This window comes from Odocoileus virginianus, chromosome X (assembly GCF_023699985.2).
Source record: "Odocoileus virginianus isolate 20LAN1187 ecotype Illinois chromosome X, Ovbor_1.2, whole genome shotgun sequence".
Classification (NCBI taxonomy): Eukaryota; Metazoa; Chordata; class Mammalia; order Artiodactyla; family Cervidae; genus Odocoileus; species Odocoileus virginianus.
In genome coordinates this window covers 28,187,390-28,214,259 of record NC_069708.1, presented here as the reverse complement: position 1 = coordinate 28,214,259, position 26,870 = coordinate 28,187,390, and the positions used below count along the sequence as shown (strand labels likewise).

The following is a 26,870-nucleotide window of genomic DNA, read 5'->3' as shown; positions in this document are numbered from 1 at the left end:
CTATTTCCAGGTTTTTAAGGAATCTCCACACTGTTCTCCATAGTGGCTGTACTAGTTTGCATTCCCACCGACAGTGTAAGAGGGTTCCTTTTTCCAAGAATCAGTATAGTGGAAATGAGTATACTACCCAAAGCAATCTATAGATTCAATGCAATCCCTATCAAGCAACCAATGGTATTTTTCAGAGAACTAGAACAAATAATTTCACAATGTGTATGGAAATACAAAAAAAACCCCTAATAGCCAAAGCAATCTTGAGAAAGAAGAATGGACCTCGAGGAATCAACCTGCCTGACTTCAGGCTATACTACAAAGCAACAGTCATCAAGAGAGTATGGTACTGGCACAAAGACAGAAATACAGATCAATGGAACAAAATGGAAAGCCCAAAGATAAATCCATGCACCTATAGACACCTTATCTTTGACAAAGGAAGCAAGAATATACAATGGAGAAAAGACAAGCTCTTCAACAAGTGGTGCTGGGAAAACTGGTCAACCACTTGTAAAAGAATGAAACTAGGACACTTTCTAATACCATACACAAAAATAAACTCAAAATGGATTAAAGATCTAAATGTAAGACCAGAAACTATAAAACTCCTAGAGGAAAACATAGGCAAAACACTCTCTGACATAAATCACAGCAGGATCCTCTATGACCCACCTCCCAGAGTAATGGAAATAAAAGCAAAAATAAACAAATTGGACCTAATTAAACTTAAAAGTTTTGCACAATGAAGGAAACTATAAGCAAGGTGAAAAGATGGCCTTCAGAATGAAAGAAAATAATAGCAAATGAAGCAACTGACAAAGAATTAATCTCAAAAATATACAAGCAACTCCTGCAGCTCAATTCCAGAAAAATAAATGACCCAATCAAAAAGTGGGCCAAAGAACTAATCAGGCATTTCTCCAAAGAAGACATATAGATGGCTGACAAACACATGAAAAGATGCTCAACATCACTCATTATCAGAGAAATGCAAATCGAAACCACAATGAGGTACCATCTCACGCCAGTCAGAATGGCTGCTATCAAAAAGTCTACAAACAATAAATGCTGGAGAGGGTGTGGAGAAAAGGGAATCCTCTTACACTGTTGGTGGGAATGCAAACTAGTACAGCCACTATGGAGAACAGTGTGGAGATTCCTTAAAAACCTGGAAATAGAACTGCCATATGACCTAGCAATCCCGCTGCTGGTCATACACACCGAGGACACCAGAATTGAGACACGTGTACCCCAATGTTCATCACAGCACTGTTTACAATAGCCAGTACATGGAAGCAACCTAGATGTCCATCAGCAGATGAATGGATAAGAAAGCTGTGGTACATATACACAATAGAATATTACTCAGCCATTAAAAAGAATGTATTTGAATCAGTTCTAATGAGGTGGGTGAAACTGGAGCCTATTATACAGAGTGTAGTAAGCCAGAAAGAAAAACACCAATACAGTATACTAATATGTATATATGAAATTTAGAAAGATGGTAACAATAACCCTGTATGTGAGACAACAAAAGAGACACAGATGTATAGAACAGTCTTTTGGACTCTGTGGGAGAGGGCAAGGGTGGGATGATATGGGAGAATGGCACTGAAACATGTAAATTATCATATGTGAAACGAATCGCCAGTCCAGGTTCGATGCATGAGACAGGGTGCTCGGGGCTGGTGCACTGGGACGACCCAGAGGGATGGGATGGGGAGGGAGGTGGGAGGGGGGTTCAGGATGGGGAACACATGTACACCCATGGTGGATTCATGTCAATGTATGGCAAAACCAATACAATATTGTAAAGAAAATAAATAAATAAATAAATAAAACTAAAAAAAAAAAAACCAACCCACAGTTAGGGACCATCTCAGGCCGGTCAGAATGGCTGCTATCAAAAAGTCTACAAGACTCGGTCTTAAGAATGTAAGTGGACGCCACCTGTATTCAACATTGTACTAGAGGTTCTAGCCAGGATAATTGGCAAGAAAAAGAAATAAAAGGTATACAAAATGGAAAAGAAAAAGTAGAACTTTCTCTACTTGGAGATGACATGATCTTATATACAGAGAATCATACGGAATCCACTAAAAAATGATTAAAATAATAAACAAGTTCAGCAGGGTTGCAGGATACAAGATAAAATGTCAAATGTATTTCTATACACTTGCAATGAACAATTTGAAAATGAAAATAAGAAACAATCCTATTTACAATAATATGAAAAAGAATAAAATGCTTGGGAACAAATTTAACCAAAGTGCAAAGTTTATACTTCGAAAGCTACAAAACATTGTTGGAAGAAATTAAAGAAGATCTAAATAAATGAACTTTGATTAATCAGATAACAAGAGTTAGCAAGAATGCAGAGAAACTGGAACTCTGCTGGTGAGAATATAAAATAGTTCCGCTACTTTGGAAGGTAGTTTGGCAGTTCCTCAAACAATTAAGCATAAAGTTACCATATGATCCAGAAATGGCACTCTACCTGAGAGAACTGAAAACATTTATTCACACAAAAGCTTGTAAAAATAAATGTTTATAGCAGCATTATTAATAATAGCCAAAAGATACGTCAAATGATAAATGGTTAAACAAATATGATATATCCACCCAATGGAATATTATTCAGTCATAAAAAAGTAATGAAGTACTGATACATGCTACAACATGGATGAATCTTGAAAACATTATGCTAAGTGAACAAAGCCAGTCACAAAAGACCACATATTTATATGATTCCATTTACATGAAATGTTCAGAATAGGGGAGTCTATGGAGAAAAAAAGTAGAATAGTGCTTGGATAAGGCTTTGGGAAATAGAGAGATGGGGGAAGATAGCTAAAGGATACAAGATTTCTTTTTAAAATGATGAAAATGTAAAATTGACTGATTTAAAATCCATTAAGTTGTACACTTTAAATGGCTAAATTGTATAGTATATGAATTCCATCTCAATAAAGCTCTTATTTTTAAAAAAAAGAAGTATAAGTTGGACCCAAAGAAGTAATATTAACCTAAGTTGATTTCTCAAGGGACAGCACCATAGCAGAAAGTCCTGTAGAGATCTTGGGACCCATATAGACCTGAGGGTTTGTGTCTCATAAATTCAGCTGACCCTCTGTGGAGTAAATTAGGATATGTTGCTTCCTAACCTGGGAGAGATGTTTGGACAGGTCAGAGTGAATGTTAAAGAGTGGAGTATAGGACTTCCCTGATGGTCCAGTGGTTAAGAATCTGCCTGCCAATACAGGGGACAGGGGTTTGATCCTTGGTCTGGGAAGATACGACATGCTGTGGGGCAATTAAGCCTTCAAGCTCCAGATCCCATGCTCTGCAACAAGAGAAGTCACTGGAAAGAGAAGCCCACATACCACAACTAGAGAGTGGCCCGTACTCGGTGCAACTAGAGAAAGCCTGCTCCCAGAAATGAAGACCCAATGCAGCCACATATAAAATTAATTAATTAATTAATATTTAAAAAGAGTATAGTCAAATTTACACTAAGTCAGACTGCCACCATTGGACTTTCTGATTAGGAGGAATAGGTGCCCTTTTGCTACATTTCTCTCATTCTTCTTCTTCTTCTAAAATCTTCAAATAATTTTATTTTGTGTTTTTAAAGTTTCTTAACAATACAAAAAGAATTTTGCTCTCAATATTTTTTCTTAATTTTCAATGAAGCAATGTTACTGACTCTGCTTACTTTTTAAAATTGAAGTATAGTTGATTTACAACTTGTGTTGATTTCTGCTTACAGCAAAGTGATTCAGTTATACATAAACATACACTATTTTTTATATTCTTTTCCATGATGGTTTATCACAGGATATTTAATATAGTTCTCTGTGCTATACAATATGTATGACCTTGTTGTTTATAATAGTTTGTATCCACTAACCCCAAAACTCCCACTCCATCCCCTCTCCAGCTCTCTCCCCTTGGCAACCACAAGTCTGTTCTTTATGTCTATGAGTTTGCATAGGTTCATTTGCATCATATTTTAGATTCAATATATAAGTGGTATCACATGGTATTTGCCTTTTTCTAACTTACTTCACTTAGTATGATAATCTTTAGGTCCATCCATGGTGCTACAAAAGGCATTACTTCATTCTTTTTTATGGCTGAGTATTACTCTTCTTTTTAAAGAAGATGAAGATTCCTTATCTTTGACTGTCTGCCTTTTCTCCCCTCTTGTTTCACTCTTATTTCTTTCCTTATTAACCTTATATTATAGAAATGTTACTGCAATTTGAGTTCACTGAGGCTTCCCCCCCCCCCCAACTTTCTCTGGAACTCATTTGTCCAGTAATTCATCCAATAAACATACCAGGGACTATGCTAGAGGTTGGAGATAGAGATGAGTAAGAACTGGCCCCAATTGTTGAGGAGCTCACAGTCTAGCATTTCCCCATTGTCTCCCTAAATGCATATTTCCTTTTCTTCATTCCAGGGTACTTTGTGTATGTGTGTGTGTGCACGTGCTTAGTCACTCAGTCATATCTGATTCTTTGCGACCCCATGGATTGTAGCCCACCAGGCTTCTCTGTCCATGGGATTCTCCAGGCAAGAATACTGGAGTGGGTTGCTATTTCCTTCTCCAGGGGATCTTCCTGACCCAGGAATTGAACTCTCATCTTCTGCATTGCAGGCGGATTCTTTGCTGTCTGCACCACCAGGGAAGCCCAAGGGTACTTTAGAATGGTATAGAACATTATATAAAAATCCATGTTTCCAGAGTCAGTTCTAAAGATTGAACATCACTCTAATCAAATGGCTGCCAAGTGAAAGTGAAAGTTGCTCAGTCGTGTCTGACTCTTTGCGACCCCATGCAACAGTCCATGGAATTCTCCAGGCCAGAATACTGGAGTGGGTAGCTATTCCCTTCTCCAGGGGATCTTCCCAACCTGGGATAGAACCCAGGTCTCCCGAATTGCAGGCAGATTCTTTACCAGCTGAGCCACCAGGGAAGTATCACCATTTGTTTAATCAAGTTATATGCAGCCTTGCCTGTCATGAAAAAAAAATAAAAGTGTGACATCCAGCAGTAGTTAGTTAAGTAAAACATGGCACGTGCAAATGATGGAATAATCTACAGCTATTACAAGTATGTTGTAGAACACACTGTACAAGATAATTCCTACTTTGAAAATATATATATGTGAAAAGAAAACAAAGGACTGGAAGGATATACATCAAAAAGAGTCGTTGTATCTCCAGGTATCATGGGTAGGATAAAAGTGATCATTGCTTTCTTCTTCAAACTTTCTATGCTTTTCAATATTTTTACAGTGAACATTTATATTTTTATAATCAGGAAAGTATATATATAACTAAAATGAAAGAACTCTCATGAAGACAGGGACTGAGTTTTTACTGTCATGGTGTTTACAGAACTTTAGGAGTGCTTTATAAATGGTGAATAACAAGCAATAGAACTCAGTACTATGCCATAACTGTAACAAGGCTGAAATGAGTGTTGAATTGCAGGCCACAGTCTTACTCAACACTTGCTCCATTGTCCCCCATCAGCTCATTCTATGTTAGAGCCTTTCATCTGTGGCTAATACATACTCAAACCTATTAAATATGGGCACTCTTCACTTAATCAAAGAGAAGTATATATATATATATATATTTTAACAACAGTGATTTAAAAACAGTGATTTTAACAACATGAAGGCTCCAGGGTGTGAAGTCCCAAAGCATTCATGAAATCAGCTCTATTCCTCTTATAATACTAACAAGTATCTATTAAACACCTGCTATATGTCAGGCAAGTGTACATCTCACTTAATCTTAGTAGCATTGCTATATGAAGTATCATTAAATTCACTATTTCTTTCCAGTCATGTTCTTTTTTATATAATTGTATTTATTTATTTATTTTTGGCTGTGCTGGGTCTTCATTGCTGCTCGGGCTTTTCTCCAGTTGTGGCAAGCAGGGGCTACTCTCTAGTTGCAGTGCTCGGACTTCTCATTCTGGTGGCTTCGATTGTTGCAGAGCATGGGCTCTACAGCACTTAAGCCTCAGTAGCTGCAGCTCCTGGGCTCTAGAGCACAGGCTCAACAGCTGTGGCCCACCAGCTTAAGGCTTAGGACTTAGTTGGTCTGCAACAAGTGGGATCTTCTTGGATCAGGGATTGAACCCGTGGCTCCTGCATTGGCAGGCAGATTCTTTACCACTGAGCCATCAGGGAACCCCTTTGCAGTAATTTTCTAAGCACACCTATATATAGAACTTCTCTACAAAGTTAGCATCACATTTTAACTTCTTTTGTAAAAAATGTAATATCAGAAGTGTTCTCATGTGTCATTTGTTTTTTTTAATAACTATTTTTAGAGTAGTTTTAGGTTTACAGCAAAACAGAGCTTAAAGTACAGAGTTCCCTTATACTCCCTGCCCTCCCTGCCTCCCAGCTCCACAGCCTCCCTTAATTATCAACATCCCCCACCAGCATGGTACATCTGTTGCAATTGATGAACCTACACTGAGGCATTTGTTGTTGTTCAGTTCCTAAGTCGTGTCCAACTCTTTGCCACCCCATCAACTGCAGCACACCAGGCTTTCCTGTCCTCTACTATCTCCTAGAGTTTGATCAAGTTCATGTCCATTGAGTCGGTGATGCTATCTAACCATTCATCCTCTGCCACCCATTGGAAAAGACCCTGATGCTGGGAAAGATTAAAGGCAAAAGGAGAAAAGGGTGGCAGAAGATGATACATTAATATCATTCAAAACCCACACTTCAGGTAAGAGTTCACTTTTGTTGTACATTCTATGAGTTCTAACATGTCACAAACATGTATTCACCACTACAGAATCATGCAGAATAGTTTCACTGCCTTAAAAATCCTCTGTGCTCCACATCATTCGTTTTTTCAAAAATGTGTTTGTTAATGGTTACATTTATTGTATGAATATAACCAAAGTTGATTTGACCAGCCCCCTATTGTAGATTTAGATGGGTTTCTTACCTCTGTTTTAAAGATGAGAAAAATAAGACCTACTGACTTAACAAGTGATGTATCCAAAGCCAACTGGCTAAAAAGAAGGCAGAGTTGAGATTAGAGTTCTGGTCTGTCTCCAGAACCCACACACAATACCTCTGAATACACCATCAACTCCCTTTAGATTGTCTCCTCTCAACTTGAAACCAGGCACAAGGATCACAACCAGAGCAGCCAAAGATCCAAGCATGTGTTGAGAAGGGCTGGCAATACAAAAGAACAAGGTGGCCCAACTGAGATGGAACAAACTGAAAATGCAAAAAGGAGGTACAGGGACAGAGAAATAAGAAGAAAGTGAGAGATGGTTACATAGTATACTGGTTAAGATAAAGAGAAAGCTGGGTTTGGGAAAGCTAAAGGGGAAAATTCTTGCTTTTATCTCTGTGTATAGGAGAGAGCAAAGATAACCTCAAGGCCATGAGGGGAGCCAGGAAGGATAAGGTTTCTGAAAAAGTGAATGCGGCAAGGCTGGATAAGACTCCGGAAGACTACAAGGCTAGGAGAGGTTTAGTGTGGGAAGGAAGAAAGGCCCAAAGAGGCAGGCCAGAGCAGGAACTGGACACCAAACCTAAAAATGTGTCGGGACTCCCTTCCAGCCCGAGCCTCTTCTAGTATCTCAGAATACTAAATACTCTCCAGCCCTTAGAGGTCGGAGAGGGGAAGTGGAGAGCGGGGATTGTAAAGTGCTCTAACTCTAATGAGGGCTGGGAATGGATCCTGGCACGCATTTTTTTTTTTTAAGCCAGTAGGCCTAGTGCTAATACCCCCTCCCCCTACTCTACTTCTCTAGCTTCAACCCCAGCCACACCCACATGCTAAGGACCATCCATGAGGGGGAGTGTGTGTTGTGTGTATGTGCGCGCGCGCGCGTGCGTGCTCGTGCCTAAGAGAGACACAGAGACAGAGACAAAAAAGAGACTGGGGGAGAGTGCGCGCGGTGGGGGTGGGGGGTGGGGGACAAGGACAGAAAGGAGGGAGAAACAGAGAGAAAGGAGGAAGAAAATCTGTCGGCCTCGGTGAGGAAAACTACTGAAGAGATAACTCAGGGGGCTCTTGGGGGAAGACTCAGGGAGAAGATCCCAGAACTTACCCTAAGACCGTGGAAGGAGTGGGGGAGTGTCTTTGCAGGATCTGGTTTTGGGGTCACCAGGCAGTAACGGTTACTGCATAGGCGTTGTCACTGAGCCAGAGCCATTTAACCCGCCCTGGGTGGCTGGAGACCAGGCTTAAGACACCCCACAACTCTGAGTCTCAAAATGGTTAGGAGGGCCTGAGGCTGCAGACAAGAGGAGGAGGGGCGCGTGAGGGCTGGGTCCCTGCCTCCCCCCACCCTCCGCTGTCACTCATTACCCCAACAGTCGCCCAGGGGGCGGGCTCCGGAGAGGTGGGGTTGGGGGGAGGGTAATCTTGGCAGGCGCCTGCTGCATGGCGTAGGTAGGGACTGTTGAGGGGGGCGGACGCCGGGGGGTTGAACACGAGTGGGAAGCGGAGAGCGACACGAGGAGGGGGAGGGGACCGGGAACCATTTGAATGAGAGGAGGGGATCACGGTTAGAGTGGGCTCCAGGAGGTAGGGCGGGCACGGGTGTTGACGAGGGGCCAGACTCTTGAGCCAGGTAAGGGAAGCAGGTGCGTAGATTTGTTTTTTGTGGGTTAGTGTACTCGGCCCTTTGGTGGAAAAGGGGGTGCCTTCTTCCCCAGGGGCGGGCTTCCAAGCTCCGGAGGCTAGCTTTTCCTCAACTAACGGGGCCCCGGGCGGGGGCTCAAACTCCATCTCCAGTGCCGACGTTCCACTCCGCAATTTCCAGGCGTCCGCTGGGCTGGGAGTCTCGCGCCGGGGGCCGGCGCTGTCTCGCGAGCCCCCTCCTAGAGCCAGCCAATGGGGTTGGTTGCTGACGCCGCCCGCCCGCCTGGTGCATAGCGCTGGGCTCCGTGAGCGGCGCTGCCATTTAAAGGGGCCGCGACCCCTGTCCCGGCTGCTAGGGAGGGAGGTGGAGAAGGAGCGCGGGGCCGTCGCTGACTGCAGTTCTAGGCTTGTAGCGGTTACACTAACCCTGCCGCAGGTAGGGGTCGGGCCTGACTAAGCCGAACCGAACCTGCAGGCAGGAGCTCGCAGTAGCCGGGAGGGGGGTCTGAAGAGAGACCGTAGCTCCAAAATGTCTTCCTGTAAATGCCTGCGGTGGGGGGTGGGCAACAGGAGAAGAAGGACCAGGGGAGCAATAGGAAAGGGGGACTGGGCTTGAGGAAGTGGGCGACCCTGAAAGGTAACTGGGGGGGAGGGGTTAAGAAGGGCAGTTTGGGGGGGCGAGGAGAGGGCTGAGGGACGACTATGTAACGCGGGGAGGGGGGGTGGGGCCAGACAGGGTGGGTAAAGACTGGGGAACTGGGGGGCTCTAGGAGAGAGGGTGGGAGAGATAGAAACTGAGACCGCGGGGGCGGGAAAGGCTCCTGGTGGCTACGGCCCTGGGAGACTCTAAGGGGGCGTTCAGCCGGAGTTGGGGGGGGAGTGAAAGGTGAAGGGGGAGGGGAACTGGGAGTTGCAGTGGGGTGGCGGGGGCTAGGCGGGCGGGTGGAGCGCCTGGAGAGTGGGGGTACAGGGCCAAGGCGGGGAACGCTTCTTCCCATAGGGGGCGCTGTACTGGGGGGGGAGGAGTGGTCATTCGCACTAAAACCTGTGGTAATTAATGCTTGTCGATAGTGGTGGGGGCGGTTGAAGAGAAATCCAAGTGGATGGTGGGGTGTGTCCCAGAGCCTATATAAGAAGGAATTCTGGCGAAGACCACCTCTTCTGCCCCCTTTTCTACCCTTAATCTACAGCCCACATCCAGTCATCCTCATGGATCCCAGTGATTTCCCCAGTCCGTTTGACCCATTGACCCTGCCAGAGAAGCCCTTGGCTGGAGACCTTCCAGTAGACATGGAATTTGGAGAGGATCTACTGGAATCTCAGACTGCCCCAACTCGAGGATGGGCCCCCCCTGGCCCTTCTCCATCCTCGGGAGCCCTGGACCTGCTTGATACCCCTGCTGGCCTGGAAAAAGACCCTGGAGTCCTGGATGGAGCCACTGAGTTGCTGGGGCTGGGGGGGCTGCTCTATAAAGCCCCCTCCCCCCCAGAGGTGGACCATGGTCCTGAGGGAACCCTTGCATGGGATGCAAGCGATCAGACCCTAGACCCTGGACCAGGGGGCAGGACCCCTGAGGTCGTGCCACCTGACCCAGGGTCTGGGGCAAATCCCTCTTCACCTGAGGGGCTACTAGAGCCTTTGGCTCCAGATTCTCCAATAACTCTGCAATCCCCACATATTGAAGAAGAGGAGACCACCTCCATAGCTACAGGGAGAAGGGGCTCCCCTGGGCAGGAGGAGGAGCTTCCCCAAGGGCAACCACAGAGCCCAAATGGTCCCCCCAGCCCTTCAGTGGGAGAGACTCTGGGGGATGGAATCAACAGTTCTCAGACCAAACCTGGGAGCCCTAGCCCCCCTGCACACCCTTCCTTGCCAGGTAGGTTGCCTGATCAGCTGGAAAATCAAGGCTGGGGGATGGTAAGGAGGTGGCTGTGTGTTTGGAGGAAGAAGTGGGGGTGGAGGGTGGAGACATAAGAGTAGGGATGTGTATGGAGGAGTTAGGGGTTTGGAAAGGAGGAATGGGGGTGTGGTGAAGAAGATGTAGGGAAGGGGGAGCTCAGTGGCTCTGGAGGAAAAATAGGGGCAAGGTTTCAGGGGGTGGGTTGAGAAGACTGGATTTTGTGGGAGAGTGTCCCTTTTTCTTCTCCCAGTGGGCTTTTGGTACCAGGGTCCTCCTTACTTCAGGACTTGGGGAGGACACCAGGCTTCTTGGTTCTAAGATCTTTCTGTTTTGTTCTAGATGAGAGTGGGGTTTCTGGGTTTGATGAATGATGCTAGGTTCTGGAGCCAAGTGCAGAGTGCTTTCAGAGGAATGGTAGACATGCAGGGCCTAGGATTGTGTCTCTGATAGTCAGAGACTTGAGAGGCTCGCATTTCTTACCAGTTCTACCTAGCACTGTGCCTCTCCCAGGTTGTGACCAGGGTCTTAGGGCTTATATAACTACCTGAGTCCAGGGGAACCTCCCCATACATTATTGCTTCCTTTTCCCCTTGCTACCTTTGGGTGGTTACATTTGTTTTTGTTGATAAACTATAAATTCTTGAAAGGGATGTTACCTGTATTTCCTTAACTCCCAACCATTGGGATAGAAAGCTGGTGGGAAGGTAGGATTGTTTCTTCATGGAGAATAGCTGCAGCCCCCCCCCCCCCACTTAGTGCAGAGCTCGAGGTAACCCTGAGAGGGGCCTCAAGAAGCCACAGGCACGCGAGTTTTCCCTTTCAGTTTTGAGTAAGTTCTTCCCCAGGAATGGAGGCGGGGGTTGAGCCAGGGAGGGGGTGGTGAGGGCAGGCTCAAGAATTAGGCTGCTTTCTGCTTCCTTTGCAGGAGATGGCCTGACTGGGAAGGCGAGTGAGAAGCCGCCTGAGAGGGTGAGGGGGGAGGGGATTGGAAGGAGTCTGGTTCCCCCTATAGCTCTGGGAAGGGCAGACCCTTCATTTTCCCTCCCAGATGTTGTTCTGTGGAGAGTGTGTGTGAGGAGAGTTAGGAGGAGGGAGGGAGCACTTGTGTCTATTGCTTCTTAAGGAGAAAGTCCAGCCTCCTTTTCTCCCCTCCTCCTAAGGGCTGGGTCCAGGGTCCCTACTGTCTCTTCCCCCTCCCATCTCTGTACACCCCCCCCTCAAACCCTGTACTAGCGCAGCTGGCCCTTTAGCCTGCCCCTGGTGTCAGCTTTCCTCCCTCCCCATGTTTCCAAGGTGCAGAAGAGAAGCGAGCGCGTTAGAAGAGTAGAGCCTCCAAAACCTGAGGTTGTGGATTCCACTGAGAGCAGTGAGTAGGGCTTGAAGAAGTGTGACCGGGTGGGATGTAGCCGGCATGGATCTCCCAGCTTCTGTGGTGCTGCGCGCCATGCAGAATGTGAAGCACCTGTCTCTGCCCTGGATTGGCATGGGAACACAGGGCAGTGGGGGAAATTGAAAACAAGAGCAGTGAGAATGGAGTTTCCTGTTTCAGCTCTGCCATCCCTGTCCCTGAATCTTCTCACTTGGATCCCTACCTTCCCCTTCCTAGGACGTTACAGAGTAATTAAGGGATGGTGACACCCAGTAGCTTGAGATTCCAGTGTAATAGGGGCAGAGTGGAAAGCCAAGAACCATAGGGATTGGGGAATCCCAGGATCAGCTCAACTACCTGCAGGTCAGGTGATGGCTGGAGGCCTGGTCCCTTAGCCTTTTCTCCCCACGCACCCCCCCCCACCCCACCCCTGCCCAGTTCCAGTGTCAGATGAGGATTCTGATGCTATGGTAGATGACCCCAACGATGAGGACTTCGTGCCATTCCGGCCCCGGCGCTCTCCTCGCATGTCTCTACGCTCAAGCGTGGCACAGAGGGCCGGGCGCTCTTCAGTAGGCACCAAGATGACGTGTGCCCACTGCCGGACACCGCTGCAGAAGGGCCAGACGGCCTACCAGCGCAAGGGTCTGCCGCAGCTCTTCTGCTCTTCATCCTGTCTCACCACTTTCTCCAAGAAGCCCTCAGGCAAAAAGACCTGCACCTTCTGCAAGAAGTACGTGAGAGTCCGGGGCTGTGGGGAGAGCAGGGATCAGGCTGGGAGTAAAGGGTGAGAGAGATTCTGTTGGCAAGACCCTAGTACCATACGGGATAGAGGCAATTCACTAATAGAAAGGGTGTCTGAGAATGTTTTTGATTCTGTGGTCATTGATCCCAGAGGAGGAAGGTGGAGGCTCATGAAGTGAGGGGGTGGTATCAACTAAATGTACAAACCTGTCCCCACCTCCAGGGAGATCTGGAACACCAAGGACTCAGTTGTGGCGCAGACCGGTTCGGGAGGCTCCTTCCATGAGTTCTGCACATCCGTCTGTCTCTCCCTGTATGAGGCCCAGCAGCAGCGCCCAATCCCCCAGTCTGGGGATCCTGCTGATGCCACTCGCTGCAGCATATGCCAGAAGACTGGAGAGGTGAGGAAGCTGGATGGGGGCTGACTTGCAGAGCCTGGCCAGCCCTGAGCCGCCCCTGCAATCCTGGGGCTGCAGGGGCCAGGCCCTGTGGATGAGGGATGTGGGGAGGGGGGAGCAGCCATCGTGAGGGAGTGGATTCAAGGCTAGAGCTTCTCCAGGATTGTGTGCGGCTGGCCGTCCTTGCCTCCCAAGACCTCAGCATCAAGTCGACATCCTGATGTGCAGGTTGGGGGGTCCCTGGGCCCGCTGTCTACTGTAAAGGTCTAGGGTGAGGTGGGGCGGGCCATCCTTGCACCAGGGTGGGTGGTGGTAGCCAGGCCCCAGCTCAGGGTGTGTGTGTGTGTGTGTGTGGCAGGTCCTGCATGAGGTCAGCAATGGCAGCGTGGTGCACCGGCTCTGCAGCGATTCTTGCTTCTCCAAATTCCGGGCCAACAAGGGACTGAAAACCAACTGTTGTGACCAGTGCGGGGCTTACATCTACACCAAGACTGGGAGCCCTGGCGCCGAGCTCCTCTTCCACGAGGGCCAACAAAAGCGGTTCTGCAACACAACCTGCTTGGGGGCATACAAGAAGGTGGGGCCGAGGGAGTAGTGCATTAGAGGGCTGTGGAAGGGGGTGCGGTCCTTGGGTGAGAAATAAAGGTGCCTGACGGGTCGAGGGCTGGGAGAAATAAAACAAATAAAGGGGGTTTCAATTGTATCTGTTATGTTTTATTTTTGAAGCTGGCTGGTGGACACACAGGTGTTTGTTATCTCATCATCTATACTTTTTGTATGCCTGAAATATCTCATGTTTTAAAAATTTAAAAAATAAAAGTGAAGGGACAAATCCAGCCTCAGCCTCTCCTTCCCCATCCTCACAGAAAAACACACGGGTGTACCCATGTGTCTGGTGCAAGACCCTGTGTAAGAACTTTGAGATGCTATCCCATGTGGACCGTAATGGCAAGACCAGCTTGTTCTGTTCCCTGTGCTGTACCACTTCTTACAAAGTGAAGCAGGCAGGGCTCACTGGTAGGTGCAAAGCCCTCTTCTCTGAGATCCCTGCTGGCCTTCCTTCTACCTCCCATACTCCCTTCTTCTATAGTAACCCCTGCTGCCCAACTTCGGCCCCAACCACACTCCCGTGGATTTCCCATTCCATCTCTGCACTGCCTTACACCTGCTGTGTGTTCTCTCTCTCTTTCTCTCTTTCTCTCCCTCTCCTTCTTTCTCTCTCCTTTTCTCTCTGTGCCCCAGGCCCTCCCCGACCCTGCAGCTTCTGCCGCCGCAGCCTCTCTGACCCCTGTTACTACAACAAGGTTGATCGCACAGTCTACCAATTCTGCAGCCCCAGCTGCTGGACCAAGTTCCAGGTACTCCAGACCCTGGACGAGGGATAATGGGTGTGGCAATAGAGAGGGTATGAGATCTGGGGTAGGTTAGGCCTGGGCAGAGCAAAGAGCAAGCCTGACTTCCCCTCCCTCCGCCAGCCCACTGCACACATCTTGCCCCTCCCTTATTTGTCTTCCTTCCCTCCAGCGCACGAGCCCCGAGGGGGGCATTCACCTGAGCTGTCACTACTGCCACAGCCTCTTCAGTGGCAAGCCTGAGGTCTTGGACTGGCAGGTAAGATCCCCACCCCCACCCATATTTTGCTACAGGACCAGACGTCTGTCTGAAGGGGTCCTTTCACTTGGCTCTCGCTGGGTCCAGATGTCGCAGCCCTGTTCCCCCACCCCGTGCCCCATCCCAGGACCAGGTGTTCCAGTTCTGCTGTCGTGATTGCTGTGAGGACTTTAAGCGCCTCCGGGGTGTGGTGTCCCAGTGTGAGCATTGCCGGCAGGAGAAACTCCTGCATGAGAAGCTCCGATTCAGTGGGGTGGAGAAGAGCTTCTGCAGCGAAGGTAAGGCGTCAGGGAAGGGCCAGAGAGTCCTGTACCTTACAGCTGAGAAGAATGGCAGATTAAGTAAGGCAGGCTTGCAGGGTGGTCCGTTCTGCTCAGAACACTCTGGAGGCTGTTTGACGTTTCAGGTGCACTGCCTTGAGAAAGTTGGGTCTCATGGCCACAAGGATATCTCATGTCTCTGGACTCTTCTCTGTTGCCCCCTTTCCAGGCTGTGTGCTGCTATACAAACAGGACTTCACTAAGAAGCTGGGATTATGCTGTATCACTTGTACTTATTGCTCCCAGACCTGCCAGCGCGGAGTCACCGAGCAGCTGGATGGCAGCACCTGGGACTTCTGCAGCGAGGACTGTAAGAGCAAGTACCTGCTGTGGTACTGCAAGGTAAGGGGGGCTGCATGTCACAAAGGAGGGAAAGGGCAGCAAGGAGTATGGGCTGTTGTGCCACCATCAGGCTGTGGGTTCATGTCCAGGGAGGGGGTTCCGACTAGCCCAGCTTCCATAGAGTGGCATGGCTTATCCCAGGGCAAAGGACCCAGCGCATTTTAGGGAGGCAGGTCTGACCACCCTGTCAACACCCTCAGGCTGCCCGGTGCCATGCCTGTAAGCGCCAGGGGAAGCTGCTGGAGACCATCCACTGGCGTGGGCAGATCCGTCATTTCTGCAACCAACAGTGTCTGCTGCGCTTCTACAGCCAGCAGAACCAACCCAACCTGGATACCCAGAGTGGGCCTGAAAGCCTCCTGAACAGTGAGTCCCGGGCAGGGGGCACAGTCTGTTAGAACTGTCCTGGACTCCTCTGACCCTGGGCCCAGCACCTTTCTTCTTCCTCTCCTGCTTTTACTTCATCCCTGGCCAGAACTCCTGTTTCTGTGTTGTTTTTTAGCTTCTGAACTGTGCAGGTACTAGAGGAGTCTCATTTAAAGGTTCTGAGAGCTTTAAAAAAGGGGTTCTGAGAGTTAGATCCTACTGATTTTCTATAAGGGATGTATTGTAAGGAATGGGTACCTGCCATGGTAGAGTGGGGCATATAGGGGTTGTGGTTAATTTTCAGAGAGAAGGAAGTGTCAACACAAGCTCAACATAAACACCTTTAGGGAGAATGAAGAGTATTATCATTTCTAGAATATCACCACAGCCCCTCCACACTCCAGGGGTACCAAACTCCTGATGGCCATTTAATGGAAGGTCTCAAATTATGGGTTATTGGGGAAGCAATGTTTTTAATCCTTCTTGGCAGCCAGGAGCAAAGAATCTTTTCGGCCACTATTGCTGGGACCTAGAGCAGATTAGAGCTGGGATGGAGTGGAGGGAAAATTCTAGACTTACCATTCACATTCAGTGTTCTCTTAACAAAGCCCTCCTGGAGCAGGAGTGAGGAAAACAGAGAGCTAGTGCCTCAGATGAGAGCATTCATTTGTTTTGATCTACAGGTCAGTCTTCTGAGGCAAAGCCCCAGACACCTGCTCAAACCAAAGTGGAGAACAGCAACGCCATAAAGACCCTAGAGGAAAATGGAAATCTGGGCAAGGTCAAGGCAAGAGCCAAGGGGGAAGATGGTCTCAAAGGGGTTACCATAGCAGTGGTACTCATGTTCCTTTGTGTTTGCAGATCCCTGTGAAGACCCGACCAGCCCCCGCTGCTCCCACTCCTCCACCACCACCGCCTCCACCCCCAGCAGCACCCCGCAAAAACAAAGCTGCCATGTGTAAACCACTGATGCAGAATCGGGGGGTCTCCTGCAAGGTGGAGATGAAGTCCAAAGGGAGTCAGACAGGTGAGCGAGGGTACCAAGGTGCCACAGACTGTATTTCATGGTCTTAGGCCTCCTCCTGTGCTTGGGAGCTGGACAAGGGAGTTTCTTAGATGGCTGAAGTGTCCTGCATATTGTCCTGGAATCCCAGGGTCATCTGTCAACATTTGTTTCAAGGGCAGCTTTGTGATACTGAGCACATGTTAGAGCTTTTGGGCGTGATGAACAGGTATCAGGTCCTGGGGTGGATGTGACCCATCTGTCAAGGTCTCTGAGAAGACCCTTTTCTTGTCAACAGAAGAGTGGAAGCCACAGGTGATTGTGCTGCCCATCCCAGTGCCCATCTTTGTGCCAGTGCCTATGCATCTGTACTGCCAGAAAGTCCCGGTGCCTTTCACAATGCCTATCCCGGTGAGTGTTCCTGCCCTTCCTGCTGGGGGCCTCTTTCACCTTTCCAGGCTGGAGGCCACCACCCCCACTCCCTCCCTCTCGCTAGCTGTCCATCTCATGTGCTAGTGTGGTTCTTGGCATTTAGTTGGGATTCATGCCTCCAGGTGCCTGTGCCCATGTTCCTGCCCACTACCTTGGAGAGCACGGACAAGATTGTGGAGACCATTGAGGAGCTAAAGGTGAAGATCCCATCCAACCCCTTGGAGGCTGATATCCTGGCTATGGCAGAGATGATCGCAGAGGCCGAGGAGTTGGACAAGGCCTCATCTGACCTTTGTGGTATGCCATAGGCAGCGGTGGTGAGGGAGACAGGGTGCTACCAGTCTGTGTCTGCCTAAGGGGGTGGAGAATGGTGATCTTGTTGCCTGGTGGGATGGGGGAACAGTTGGTATCAGCCTCTGAAAGCCTTTTGGGGGCGCCAAGGAGGAGCTGCAGAGGCTGAGCCAACCTCCCTGCCACCCAGATCTTGTGAGCAACCAGAGTGCGGAGGGACTTCTGGAAGACTGTGACCTGTTTGGGCCAGCTCGGGATGATGTCCTGGCCATGGCCGTCAAGATGGCCAATGTGTTGGATGAGCCTGGACAAGACTTGGAGGCAGACTTCCCCAAGAGTGAGTAGGATTCAGGGCATGCCCACTGCATATAGTAGCATGTGCACCATCAGGAAAGAAGTGTTGCTTGTGACCCCAAGAATGACCCTAAACAGAAGTCTCTCACAGAGAGCAGTGCCAGAGATACCAGGACACTTTTCTACACTTGAGTCTTGTTTTTTTTTTTCTTTTTGTAGTTGTTATAAAACACATAAAATTTACCAACTTAACCATGTTTAAGTTTATAATTCGGTAGTGTTAGGAATGTTCCCAATGTTGTGAATTTTGTGTGTACGTGCCTGTGAGCATGTTCTTTGTGTATAGCTTTGTCCTGTGACTACAATGAAGATGTCTGGGAGGCTCATCTCAAGTCAAGTGGACAAGTAGTGGGAGTGAGGTGGGAGGACTAAGGGTTGAGGTCTTAAAAAATCGATTTCTTCTTCCTTTCCCCTCTAGATCCTTTGGACATTAACCCCAGTGTGGACTTCCTCTTTGATTGTGGCCTGGTAGGGCCTGAGGACGTGTCTACTGAACAAGACCTTCCCCGAACCATGAGGAAGGTGAGGACTGGAGCTGCTATATCCACAGAAGAGGGATAGAGGCATGAAGGGCAGTGGGGTGGGGGTGGAGGTTTCATAGCCAAGTCAGGAGCCTTAGTTTCTCCTTCCCTAGCCTCCTTTCTCTACCACTGTGCACATTGTTTTGTGTTAGTCACTCAATCATGTCCGACTCTTTGCAACCCCTTGGACTATAGCCCACCAGGCTCCTCTGTCCATAGAATTCTCCAGGCAAGAATACTGGAGTGGGTTGCCTTTCCATTCTCCGGGGACTGTGTGCATTAAGGTACAGCCAAACTCTAGTTTCTCCCCAGTTCATCAGAGCTCATCAGAGCTGTTCCTGGAGTCCTGTGCTGTGGAAGCTTGCTATGTTCTTACATTGGTCCCACCGCGCCCTGGTGGTGAACACTGTCCTGACTTGTTTCCACAATGTTCCTGGCCTTACGTCTGCTACCCACTCCTTTCTCTTCCTCTCCAGGGTCAAAAGCGGCTGGTGCTTTCAGAGAGCTGTTCCCGGGACTCCATGAGCAGCCAGCCTAGTTGTACTGGACTCAACTATTCCTATGGTGTCAATGCTTGGAAGTGCTGGGTGCAGTCAAAATATGCCAATGGAGAAACTAGCAAGGGTGATGAGCTGCGCTTTGGCCGTAAGTAACCAGGGGAGGAGGAGGGGAAGGGGAGAGGGGGCAGGGCTGTGATTCAGCTGAAGGTGTCCATAGGGCATCCTGTGCAGATGTGGAGGAGTTGCAGAATAAGGGGAGCTGCCATCTAGGTTTCAAGGCTGAAGGCTGTTTGTGTGATTGTTGGGTTTGTTCTGGAGCTGGACGTGACTAAGGGATGAAGGGGTTAATGATGGAGCTAAGGGAAATTCTCCATGTGGAACTGTCTTAATGCCAGCCACCTCCACTGTGTATCTCTGCAGCCAAACCTATGCGTATCAAGGAGGATATTCTGGCCTGTTCAGCTGCTGAACTCAACTACGGTTTGGCCCAGTTTGTGAGAGAAATCACTCGACCCAATGGTGAACGATATGAACCTGATAGCATCTACTATCTGTGTCTTGGCATCCAACAGGTACCACTAACATGCTGCCTCACTTGTCGTCACTCAACACAGTAGGCAGGGTTCTACCTGAAATGATTCTGTCCTACTTCCTGTTCCTCACCTCATCTCCTGCCTTGAGCAGGCATCTTCTACTCCAGACAGGACAAGAAATGACAATGCTCTTCCAAAATCAAAGCTGCATTCCAGGACTGTTGACCAAGAAGCAATATTCATTGCTGTCTGGGTTGCTTTGTCGTCCTCAAACCCATGCTCAGAGGGGAGGGATGGGCAGAGCGAGGTCTCCTGAATGGTGTGGTAATATTTGGTTTCCATGGGGAAAAGTCAAACGTGCCTTAGCTGACAAGGGGGTCTGGGCTTGTGAAGAAGCAGCTGTGATACACCTGTTCCAAACTTTCTTCTCCAGCAGGGCCTCAGCACCTGAGAGCTGTAGGTTTACCTGGGGAAAACCACTCTGGTTAACTTAATCCAGCAACTGTTTCCCATGGTCTCCTAACTGTCAAGGTTGCCATACCTGAGGCCTTTGGCATCATTGTCTTTCCTCTAGGGCCCAGAGTCTAGCTATATGTGTGTCTGTTTTTCTTTTTCCAGTACTTGTTGGAAAATAACCGAATGGTGAACATTTTCACGGACCTTTACTACCTGACTTTTGTTCAAGAACTCAACAAGTCTCTGAGTACCTGGCAGCCCACGCTCCTCCCTAACAGTAAGGGCCAGGGACTTGGCAACCCCTCTGCCCTTTGCTCTGTTCTTCCAGTGTACCACTCCAAGCCCTGGACTCTTGGGTCTGCCACTCTTCACAAAAGGGTCTGAATACAGGAGCGTGTAGTTGGGTTCCTTGGGATTTAGAGCTAAGGGAATCAGAGCCCCTGCCCTTGAACATGAGGAGGGGATCAAGACTTAGGTCTGAAGAGCTATCTCTGGGACCAAAAAGTGACCAGGGTTTGAGTGGTAAGTGAAGAAAGAAAGAAGTTGGACTCCTGAAGGTTTACATGAATGAAGCTCCTAATGCAGGTGGAAACTGTGAAAAAAAAACTCCCCCCAAACCCCACCAAAAGCCAACAAACAAATCCAGTCCTCCTGTGCAGTATAGCAAGGTGTCAGGGTTTTACATGTGGTGGTCCTTTAGTGACCAAACAAGTCTGGTGTGCTCAGTGCTTGTGAGTGGAATGTGTGGGAGCAAAGGGGATAGGTGTGGGTAGCCAGTTCCTCCTGACAGCCACTCCCCCTTGCCTTTGCAGATACGGTGTTCTCCCGAGTAGAGGAAGAGCACCTCTGGGAGTGTAAGCAGCTGGGGGTCTACTCCCCCTTTGTCCTTCTCAACACCCTCATGTTCTTCAACACTAAGTTTTTTGGGCTTCAGACAGCAGAGGAACACATGCAGCTCTCCTTCACCAATGTGGTGCGGCAGTCCCGCAAGTGTACCACCCCTCGGGGCACCACCAAGGTGGTGAGCATTCGCTACTATGCTCCTGTCCGCCAAAGAAAAGGGCGAGGTATGATGCTACTCCCTCCTTTGCTTTTCCTCCCCCTCTGCTTTCCCCTTCCCTGCCCCACCATGCCACCAGGTTGGCCCTCTTCATTATCTCTAGCTTCTCTATCCTTCCATTCCTGGGTTTCCAGAAAAAAGGAACAACAGCCAGTCCTTCAGTCTGGTGGGAAGTGATTGTTGCATATAGGTCACCCAGTTGCCTGTTTCCTGCCTTTCCTCATTTCAGGGCAATTTACTTTTTAGGAGGTGTGGTGGACAGGTGGGAAGCTGTTGGGTGTGTTTGGCTGAAGTGGGAGTTGACAAGAGTGAATGACAGGCTTTCCATGGCTCTGCTGCTGGGCGTAACTGCCACAGTACCTTGGTTTCTATTCTGGCCCTGAGATCAGTTCCCAAGGTCCCTTCTGGACCTGAGACTCTACCAGGACTAATGTATGGGGTGCTGGGGCCATTGCTGTTTGTCCCAGAAAGCAGCCGCAATTTTACAGTAGGATCTGTTTTGTCAGTTTGTCCATTTGACTTATGAGATCACCTCTTTAGGAAATCAACTTTGGGAAGATGATAGAGAGTATTTAACAGTGAGAACCAAGGCGCTCTTCAGAGCAGCACGCTGCAGAATGTTGAGTTGGTGCAGAGAGACTGACCGACTCTTGTGCCTTTATTTCTGCATGAGACCATTTTGTGTCCTGAGGCCTTCAACCTGTGACCTGTGCCCTGGACTGTGCTCTTGGAGATCCTTCGTTGAGACTGCACTTTTAATGAGTCCAGGTCATTTGCCTCCTCCACAGACACAGGTCCTGGGAAACGGAAGAGAGATGACGAAGCCCCCATCTTAGAGCAGCGTGAGAACCGCATGAATCCCCTCCGCTGCCCCGTCAAGTTCTATGAATTCTATCTTTCAAAATGGTGAGTTGGCAGGTTTGCAGGAATGGCATTAGCCTGGGGACCCACGGGCTCTACTTCTCCCAGTTACTGATCTCTGTCCACCTGTACCCCCTCCCACCCCACCATTGCAGTCCTGAAAGCCTCCGGACTCGCAACGATGTGTTCTACCTGCAACCTGAGCGGTCCTGCATCGCTGAGTCACCTCTCTGGTATTCTGTGATCCCCATGGACCGCAGCATGTTGGAGAGCATGCTCAATCGCATTCTGGCCGTGCGTGAGATTTATGAGGAGCTGGGTCGTCCCGGGGAGGAAGACCTGGACTGAGCCCACATGCTTCCCGTATCCATCTTCCACATAACGTCTGTCCCACGGCCACGTCCCACAGGGCGACAGGCCCAGGAACTGATGCTACTCATTCTGAAGGGCCCTGACTGCCCTTTCCTACTCATCCATTCCCTGCCTTCCCTAGGAATCCCTGGCTTTTACCTTCTCCCAAACCACTTGACGACCACAAGGCCCCAGTCCTCTGTACTGAGAGACTCCCAGTGATGGGCAAAAACCAGCCAGGCCATTTTCTTCATGTTTCAGAGTAAACTCCTGGGGCCAAACTCTGAGTAAATAAAGTGTTCATAGCTCTGGTGATCCTGTTGGCTTTGGGTTTCCTGACCCATCCCACATAGGTCAAGGCCCTTGTTCCTAGGTTTTGCCAAGGGAAGAACCCAGCTGCCTTCTCAAACTTGTGCCCACTCACTTCTCTACTCTTCCCTGGGCACAAACTAAAGGGTCTTGTATGAAAGATATGAAAGAAACTATGAAAGTAATGAGGAGACCATTTACCTAAAACACAGAGCTTAGGCACTCTTCCCTCCCACAAGATAATTGGTGGTTGGAAGCCCCTCACTACCTGGTTCCTCTTCCCCACCCCAGCAAGCACCAACCCTTGGTGCTGCAATTTAAAAAAATCTTCTAAATGATTTTTTTCCTTCAAAGGCAGAGAATGACTCTTAAGTATGGGGAGAAGACGCCTGTCCCCTTGGTTTATGTGTTTGTCTCTCTCTGCCATCTTAGGTTGGCATGAGCCATGGTGTCAACATGCTTAGCGGCTTTCTGTAACTGCCTCTCTTTAGTTCAGTGGACAGAGTTCCGAAGGCAAAAACCACCTTCTGACTTGGGCTGGGGCTGGGTTCCCCACTCTTGTTCTTCCCCCATTGTAAGAACCAGGCCAAGCCTGTGGGGGCCCTGAGTCATGCAGGATGGGATCTGTGGTCAAAGGATAGGTGAAGAACTGTGGGCATGGGTCCTGCCCCTACTGCCTCCATCTTTTCTCTTCCCCATCTTGCCTCTGTAGTTGCAGAAAACTCTTAGCGTCCAGCAAAGGGGGTACCTAGTTCTTTCCCTGTTGGCTTTGCTGTTCCCCAGCCTCCTTTTTGTGTTTTTATAACTGTCACCAGTTTAGCCACTGTTTAAATTGTATATATTGTTCTGAGGCACCTGGCCTGTCCCTTCAGTGAGCCATGCCCACCTTGTGTTGTAGTGAGAAGCTGTTGTCATGACTAACCTTCTGTCTCTGGAATTGTTTGTTTCAAATAAAAAGTTAAAATTGTCTTTTGCCTTCTCTTGGGGAGGGAGAGCAGTGTTTTGAGGGGTGAAGGATATAGTGGAGCAATGCTGGACCACTTCAGATCTCTCAAGGTGCAAAGTGAGGTGTCCCACTGCAGGCTGAGAATCATTTTTATCCATCTCACTGAATGAATCCACTAGGAATATGGTCCTTGTTATAACAAGTTTACAAACACTCAAGAGAAAGATTTATGCAGCAGCTATCTATTAAGGACCTACTACGTTTAAGGACCTGGTTTCAGATTATACATTTCAGAGAAGACAGATGAACTAGACTGGGATCCTATCCCCAGCAGGTTCCCAGGCTAGAGGGGAGAGAGAACAGTGAACAGTTAGCTGTGAGACTAGCAGAATGAAATACAATACCTAGCGCTATGGGAGAGCAGAGGAATAAGGAACTCATTTCAGGTTTACAGGGGGGTTGTGTGCAAGCTCACTGAGGGAGATGGCAGTTGACCCGGGTCTCAGTAAGTAGGAGGGGTTGGGGACCAGCACAATCAAAGGCTGTGATTTCCAATGAGGGGGTGAGGGGATCAGATGTGCTGCTTTAGGGAGGAGACCTCCAGGACAATATGGAGGGTCGGGGTGGGGTAGATCAGAAGGCCAGGACATTAGTGAAAGGATTGTAGCTAAAATTCTATGAGCCTCAATGGGGACAGAGAAGAAAAAGGATGAATTCAAAATGAGTTTCAGACATTTTGAAGGTCAAGTCTGTAGGCTATGGAAGAGAGGGAAGAATCAAGCATGAAACTCAGGTTTCTAGCCTTGATGACTGGAAAAGTAAGACATCTTTTTTTAAAAAACAGAACAAATCCACACTTTTATTTACTTAATACAGCTTCACACAGATTCTGTGTCCAATGGCCTTAGCATGAAGTTTGCTTCAGAATTTGACAAGCCCTGCTGCTGTTTATTAGGATGAATTACATTTCCCTGGATTGCTCTGGTTTTGTTAGGTTTTTCACCAGGAGTTGCTGTGTTATTCTTTGCTTTCAACACATAAGTACATCTCTTGTCTACATATAGTTCGATTTCATCTTGAGCATAAAAACTTTCAATTTTAAGAAGGGCTGTGTGCTCCTTCTGGTTCCAGACACCCTGCTTATAGCAAGCAAAAAAATGGCCTTGGATCACAGCCTTCCAGACATGTTTGTCCTTTTAGAAGTCTTGTTCCCAGCAGGCCTCCACAGGCTCCAAGATGGCTGAAACAGTGAAAGTGACACTCCTTTAACCAAGTTGGGAAACAGAGGCAGGGTTTTGTTGTTTTGTCTTGGGGGTTGGTTGGTTGGTTTTTTCAGGGGAGTTAGGGTAGGAGGAGGTTGGTAACAAGTTGAGGTTTTGATCACATTTGGTTTGAGACTCCATTGACACATCCATGTGGTGGGCTGTGCAACATGGCATAAAAGAAAATACCCAAACTTGAGTTTTAATCATAGTTCCGCCACTAAAATTTGGGCAAGCCTACCTTTTGAGTCTCCTCTAAAAATGCCTTGACGTGCTCACAGAATTATTGCAAAGGTCAGATGACAAAATGGTATGAAAGAGCAATAATGATGCTTGATGCTACTATATATACTAGGTAGTTGGAAATGTGGGTCTGAGGCTTAAAAGAGCGATAAAGTGTCTTACTTTGTTCTAGCTTTATTGAGATATAATTGACATATAATACTGCATAAGTTTGAGGTATACAGTGTTGGCTTGGTACACTTGTATATTGCAAAATGATTACCACCATTGCATTAGCCAACACCTCTATCCTGTCATTTATTTACCATTTTTTTGTGTATGTGTGCTGAGAAGTTTTAAGATATTTCATAGTAACTCTTTAGTATATAATACAGTGTTGTTAACTATAGTCACCATGCTACACGTTAGATCCTCAGAACTTACTCATATTAGAACTGGAAGTATATACCCTTTGACCAACATCTCTCAATTTTCCCCCACACCCTAGCCCCTGCAAACTACCATTTTACTCTGCTTCTGTGAGTTCAGCTTTTTTGGATTCCACATACAAGTGATATCACACGGTATTTATCTTTCTCTGTCTGACTCGTTTCACTTAGCATAGTGCATGAGGTGTCAATTTAGAAGTCATCTGCAAAGCTGATGAGAATGGACAAAATCATTCAGGGGAAATGAGAAAAGGATAAAAAAAAAAAAACGGTACCTTGGAGAATATCTTCAATTAACCAGCAAAAGGAACTGAGGAGAGACCAGACAAATAGGTGGAACCCGAAATCTGCCAGGTGCCAAAGGTAAAACCACCTGATTAAAAGCTATCCTTATACCACAGGCCAGGATGAAACCTGTTAATTTGCTTTCTCCTCCCATCCTCAGCAGGGCCCAAAGCCATGTAGCTCTCCTACCTCCTTCCCATACTAGAACAGAGAAGGGTGTGATGTCATTTGCCCAAAGGGTGTGATGTCATTTGCCCAACTCGGTTTCTGCCCTGTGCCCAGCCTTGTGCTAATCACAAGTAAGATGAGTAAGAACTCAGAGTATGTTCTGAGAAGTCCCCAATCTGATAGGACCAAGCCTGGGACAAGAGTGAGTCAATTAAGGCATTTGGGGTGCAAAGTTTAAGGAGGCACTCATGGCTGGGGTCATGCAAATATAAGGTTGGCATTTGAGCCACCCTGAGAGTTACTGCCTCCTTAAGGAGGCGTTTTACACCCTAGGTGCCTTGATTGCCCCACCCTGGTCTGACCCTGGGGAAGACTCATATGTCAATAAAATTACCAAGGTAGAAATTAATTATTCATTCTGTCCCAGGAAATCAAAATGGACCACAGAGGTGATATGGCAGCTGTGTTCTCATGAAGAGTAGATAGTTTATCAAGTAGCATAGAGGTGCAGGGGTTAATGTGCACAAAGGCCTGGAGGTAAAAGAGATCTTGGAGTGTCTTTAGGAAAGGGTGGTTGGGCTGCACAGGAGGTGGAGACTGCACAGGAAAAGTGATGAGGAGTGGTAGGAGGTGTTGCTGGGGGAAAAGGGATCAGGTTATGAAAAGCATCCAATACCATGGCCTGCTAAGGTGACCAACCAGTTTTAGCATTGAAAGCCCAGCATCCTGGAAACCCCTTGGTCTGGGCATACCTTATCCTCAAAGCAGTGGAAAGCCATCAAAGGATTTTCACAAAGAATTGACAGGGTAGGCTTCATGGGTTTTTGTTTGTTTTTTAAATTTTCTTGACTCACCATGGGCTATATGGGATCTTAGTTACTTGACCAAGGATTGAACCCATACCCCTTGCATTGGAAACACGGAGTCTTAACCACTGGACCACCAGGGTAGTCCTAGGCTTCATGTTTTAAGGTGACTCTAGCATGTCTGGGTGAATGGAGAACTGAGTGCTGAAGAAACCCAGGTGGCCAGTTTCAGGGAGCCAGTGGTACAGAAATGGGTATGTCCTTTGCCTAGGGCATCTGACAGACATGAGTTCTAGATCCTTGGCTCAGCCCTTTCTTTCCTAGGGCTGTTTGGTCTGGCCAAGTTACTATGTGGGCCTGTTTCCTCA

General features: G+C 48.0%; 1 protein-coding gene and 1 long non-coding RNA gene across 13 annotated transcripts; one reads left to right on the top strand and one right to left on the bottom strand.

The window, feature by feature from the left end:
* Positions 1 to 1,776: 1,776 nt before the first annotated feature.
* On the bottom strand, positions 1,777 to 8,324 carry LOC139033162 (uncharacterized). 2 transcript variants are annotated; one of them, XR_011485782.1, is made up of 3 exons: positions 8,108 to 8,324; positions 7,114 to 7,220; positions 1,777 to 5,016 (listed from the first exon to the last, which is right to left on the bottom strand). It is a non-coding gene; the product is annotated as an uncharacterized lncRNA (long non-coding RNA). The 2 variants fall into 2 exon arrangements; XR_011485781.1 differs by lacking the exon at positions 1,777 to 5,016 and having other exon boundaries at positions 7,123 to 7,265.
* Positions 7,977 to 23,331, top strand: ZMYM3 (zinc finger MYM-type containing 3). 11 transcript variants are annotated; one of them, XM_020882952.2, is made up of 25 exons: positions 7,977 to 8,033; positions 9,834 to 10,519; positions 11,469 to 11,512; positions 11,837 to 11,909; positions 12,351 to 12,645; positions 12,880 to 13,057; positions 13,413 to 13,631; positions 13,921 to 14,071; positions 14,297 to 14,412; positions 14,579 to 14,665; positions 14,793 to 14,943; positions 15,155 to 15,327; positions 15,528 to 15,693; positions 16,377 to 16,480; positions 16,555 to 16,720; positions 16,995 to 17,107; positions 17,251 to 17,425; positions 17,610 to 17,756; positions 18,192 to 18,295; positions 18,771 to 18,939; positions 19,215 to 19,366; positions 19,946 to 20,060; positions 20,596 to 20,850; positions 21,632 to 21,749; positions 21,860 to 23,331. In XM_020882952.2, exons 2-25 carry the CDS (start codon positions 9,853 to 9,855, stop codon positions 22,050 to 22,052), a joined length of 4,131 nt encoding a protein of 1,376 aa, XP_020738611.1. In that variant the 5' UTR covers positions 7,977 to 8,033; positions 9,834 to 9,852; the 3' UTR covers positions 22,053 to 23,331. The 11 variants fall into 11 exon arrangements, with proteins under 11 accessions (XP_020738611.1, XP_020738612.1, XP_020738614.1 ...); XM_020882953.2 differs by lacking the exon at positions 7,977 to 8,033 and adding an exon at positions 8,396 to 8,451; XM_020882955.2 differs by lacking the exon at positions 7,977 to 8,033 and adding an exon at positions 8,543 to 8,632.
* Positions 23,332 to 26,870: the final 3,539 nt, after the last annotated feature.

Coding starts and splice junctions, on each gene's coding strand:
- ZMYM3 (XM_020882952.2), top strand. CDS start 9,853: ATGGATCCCAGTGATTTCCCCAGTCCGTTTGACCCATTGACCCTGCCA. Junction 11,910..12,350: donor TGTGGATTCCACTGAGAGCA/GTGAGTAGGGCT, acceptor ACCCCTGCCCAG/TTCCAGTGTCAGATGAGGAT. Junction 20,851..21,631: donor CCGCCAAAGAAAAGGGCGAG/GTATGATGCTAC, acceptor CCTCCTCCACAG/ACACAGGTCCTGGGAAACGG.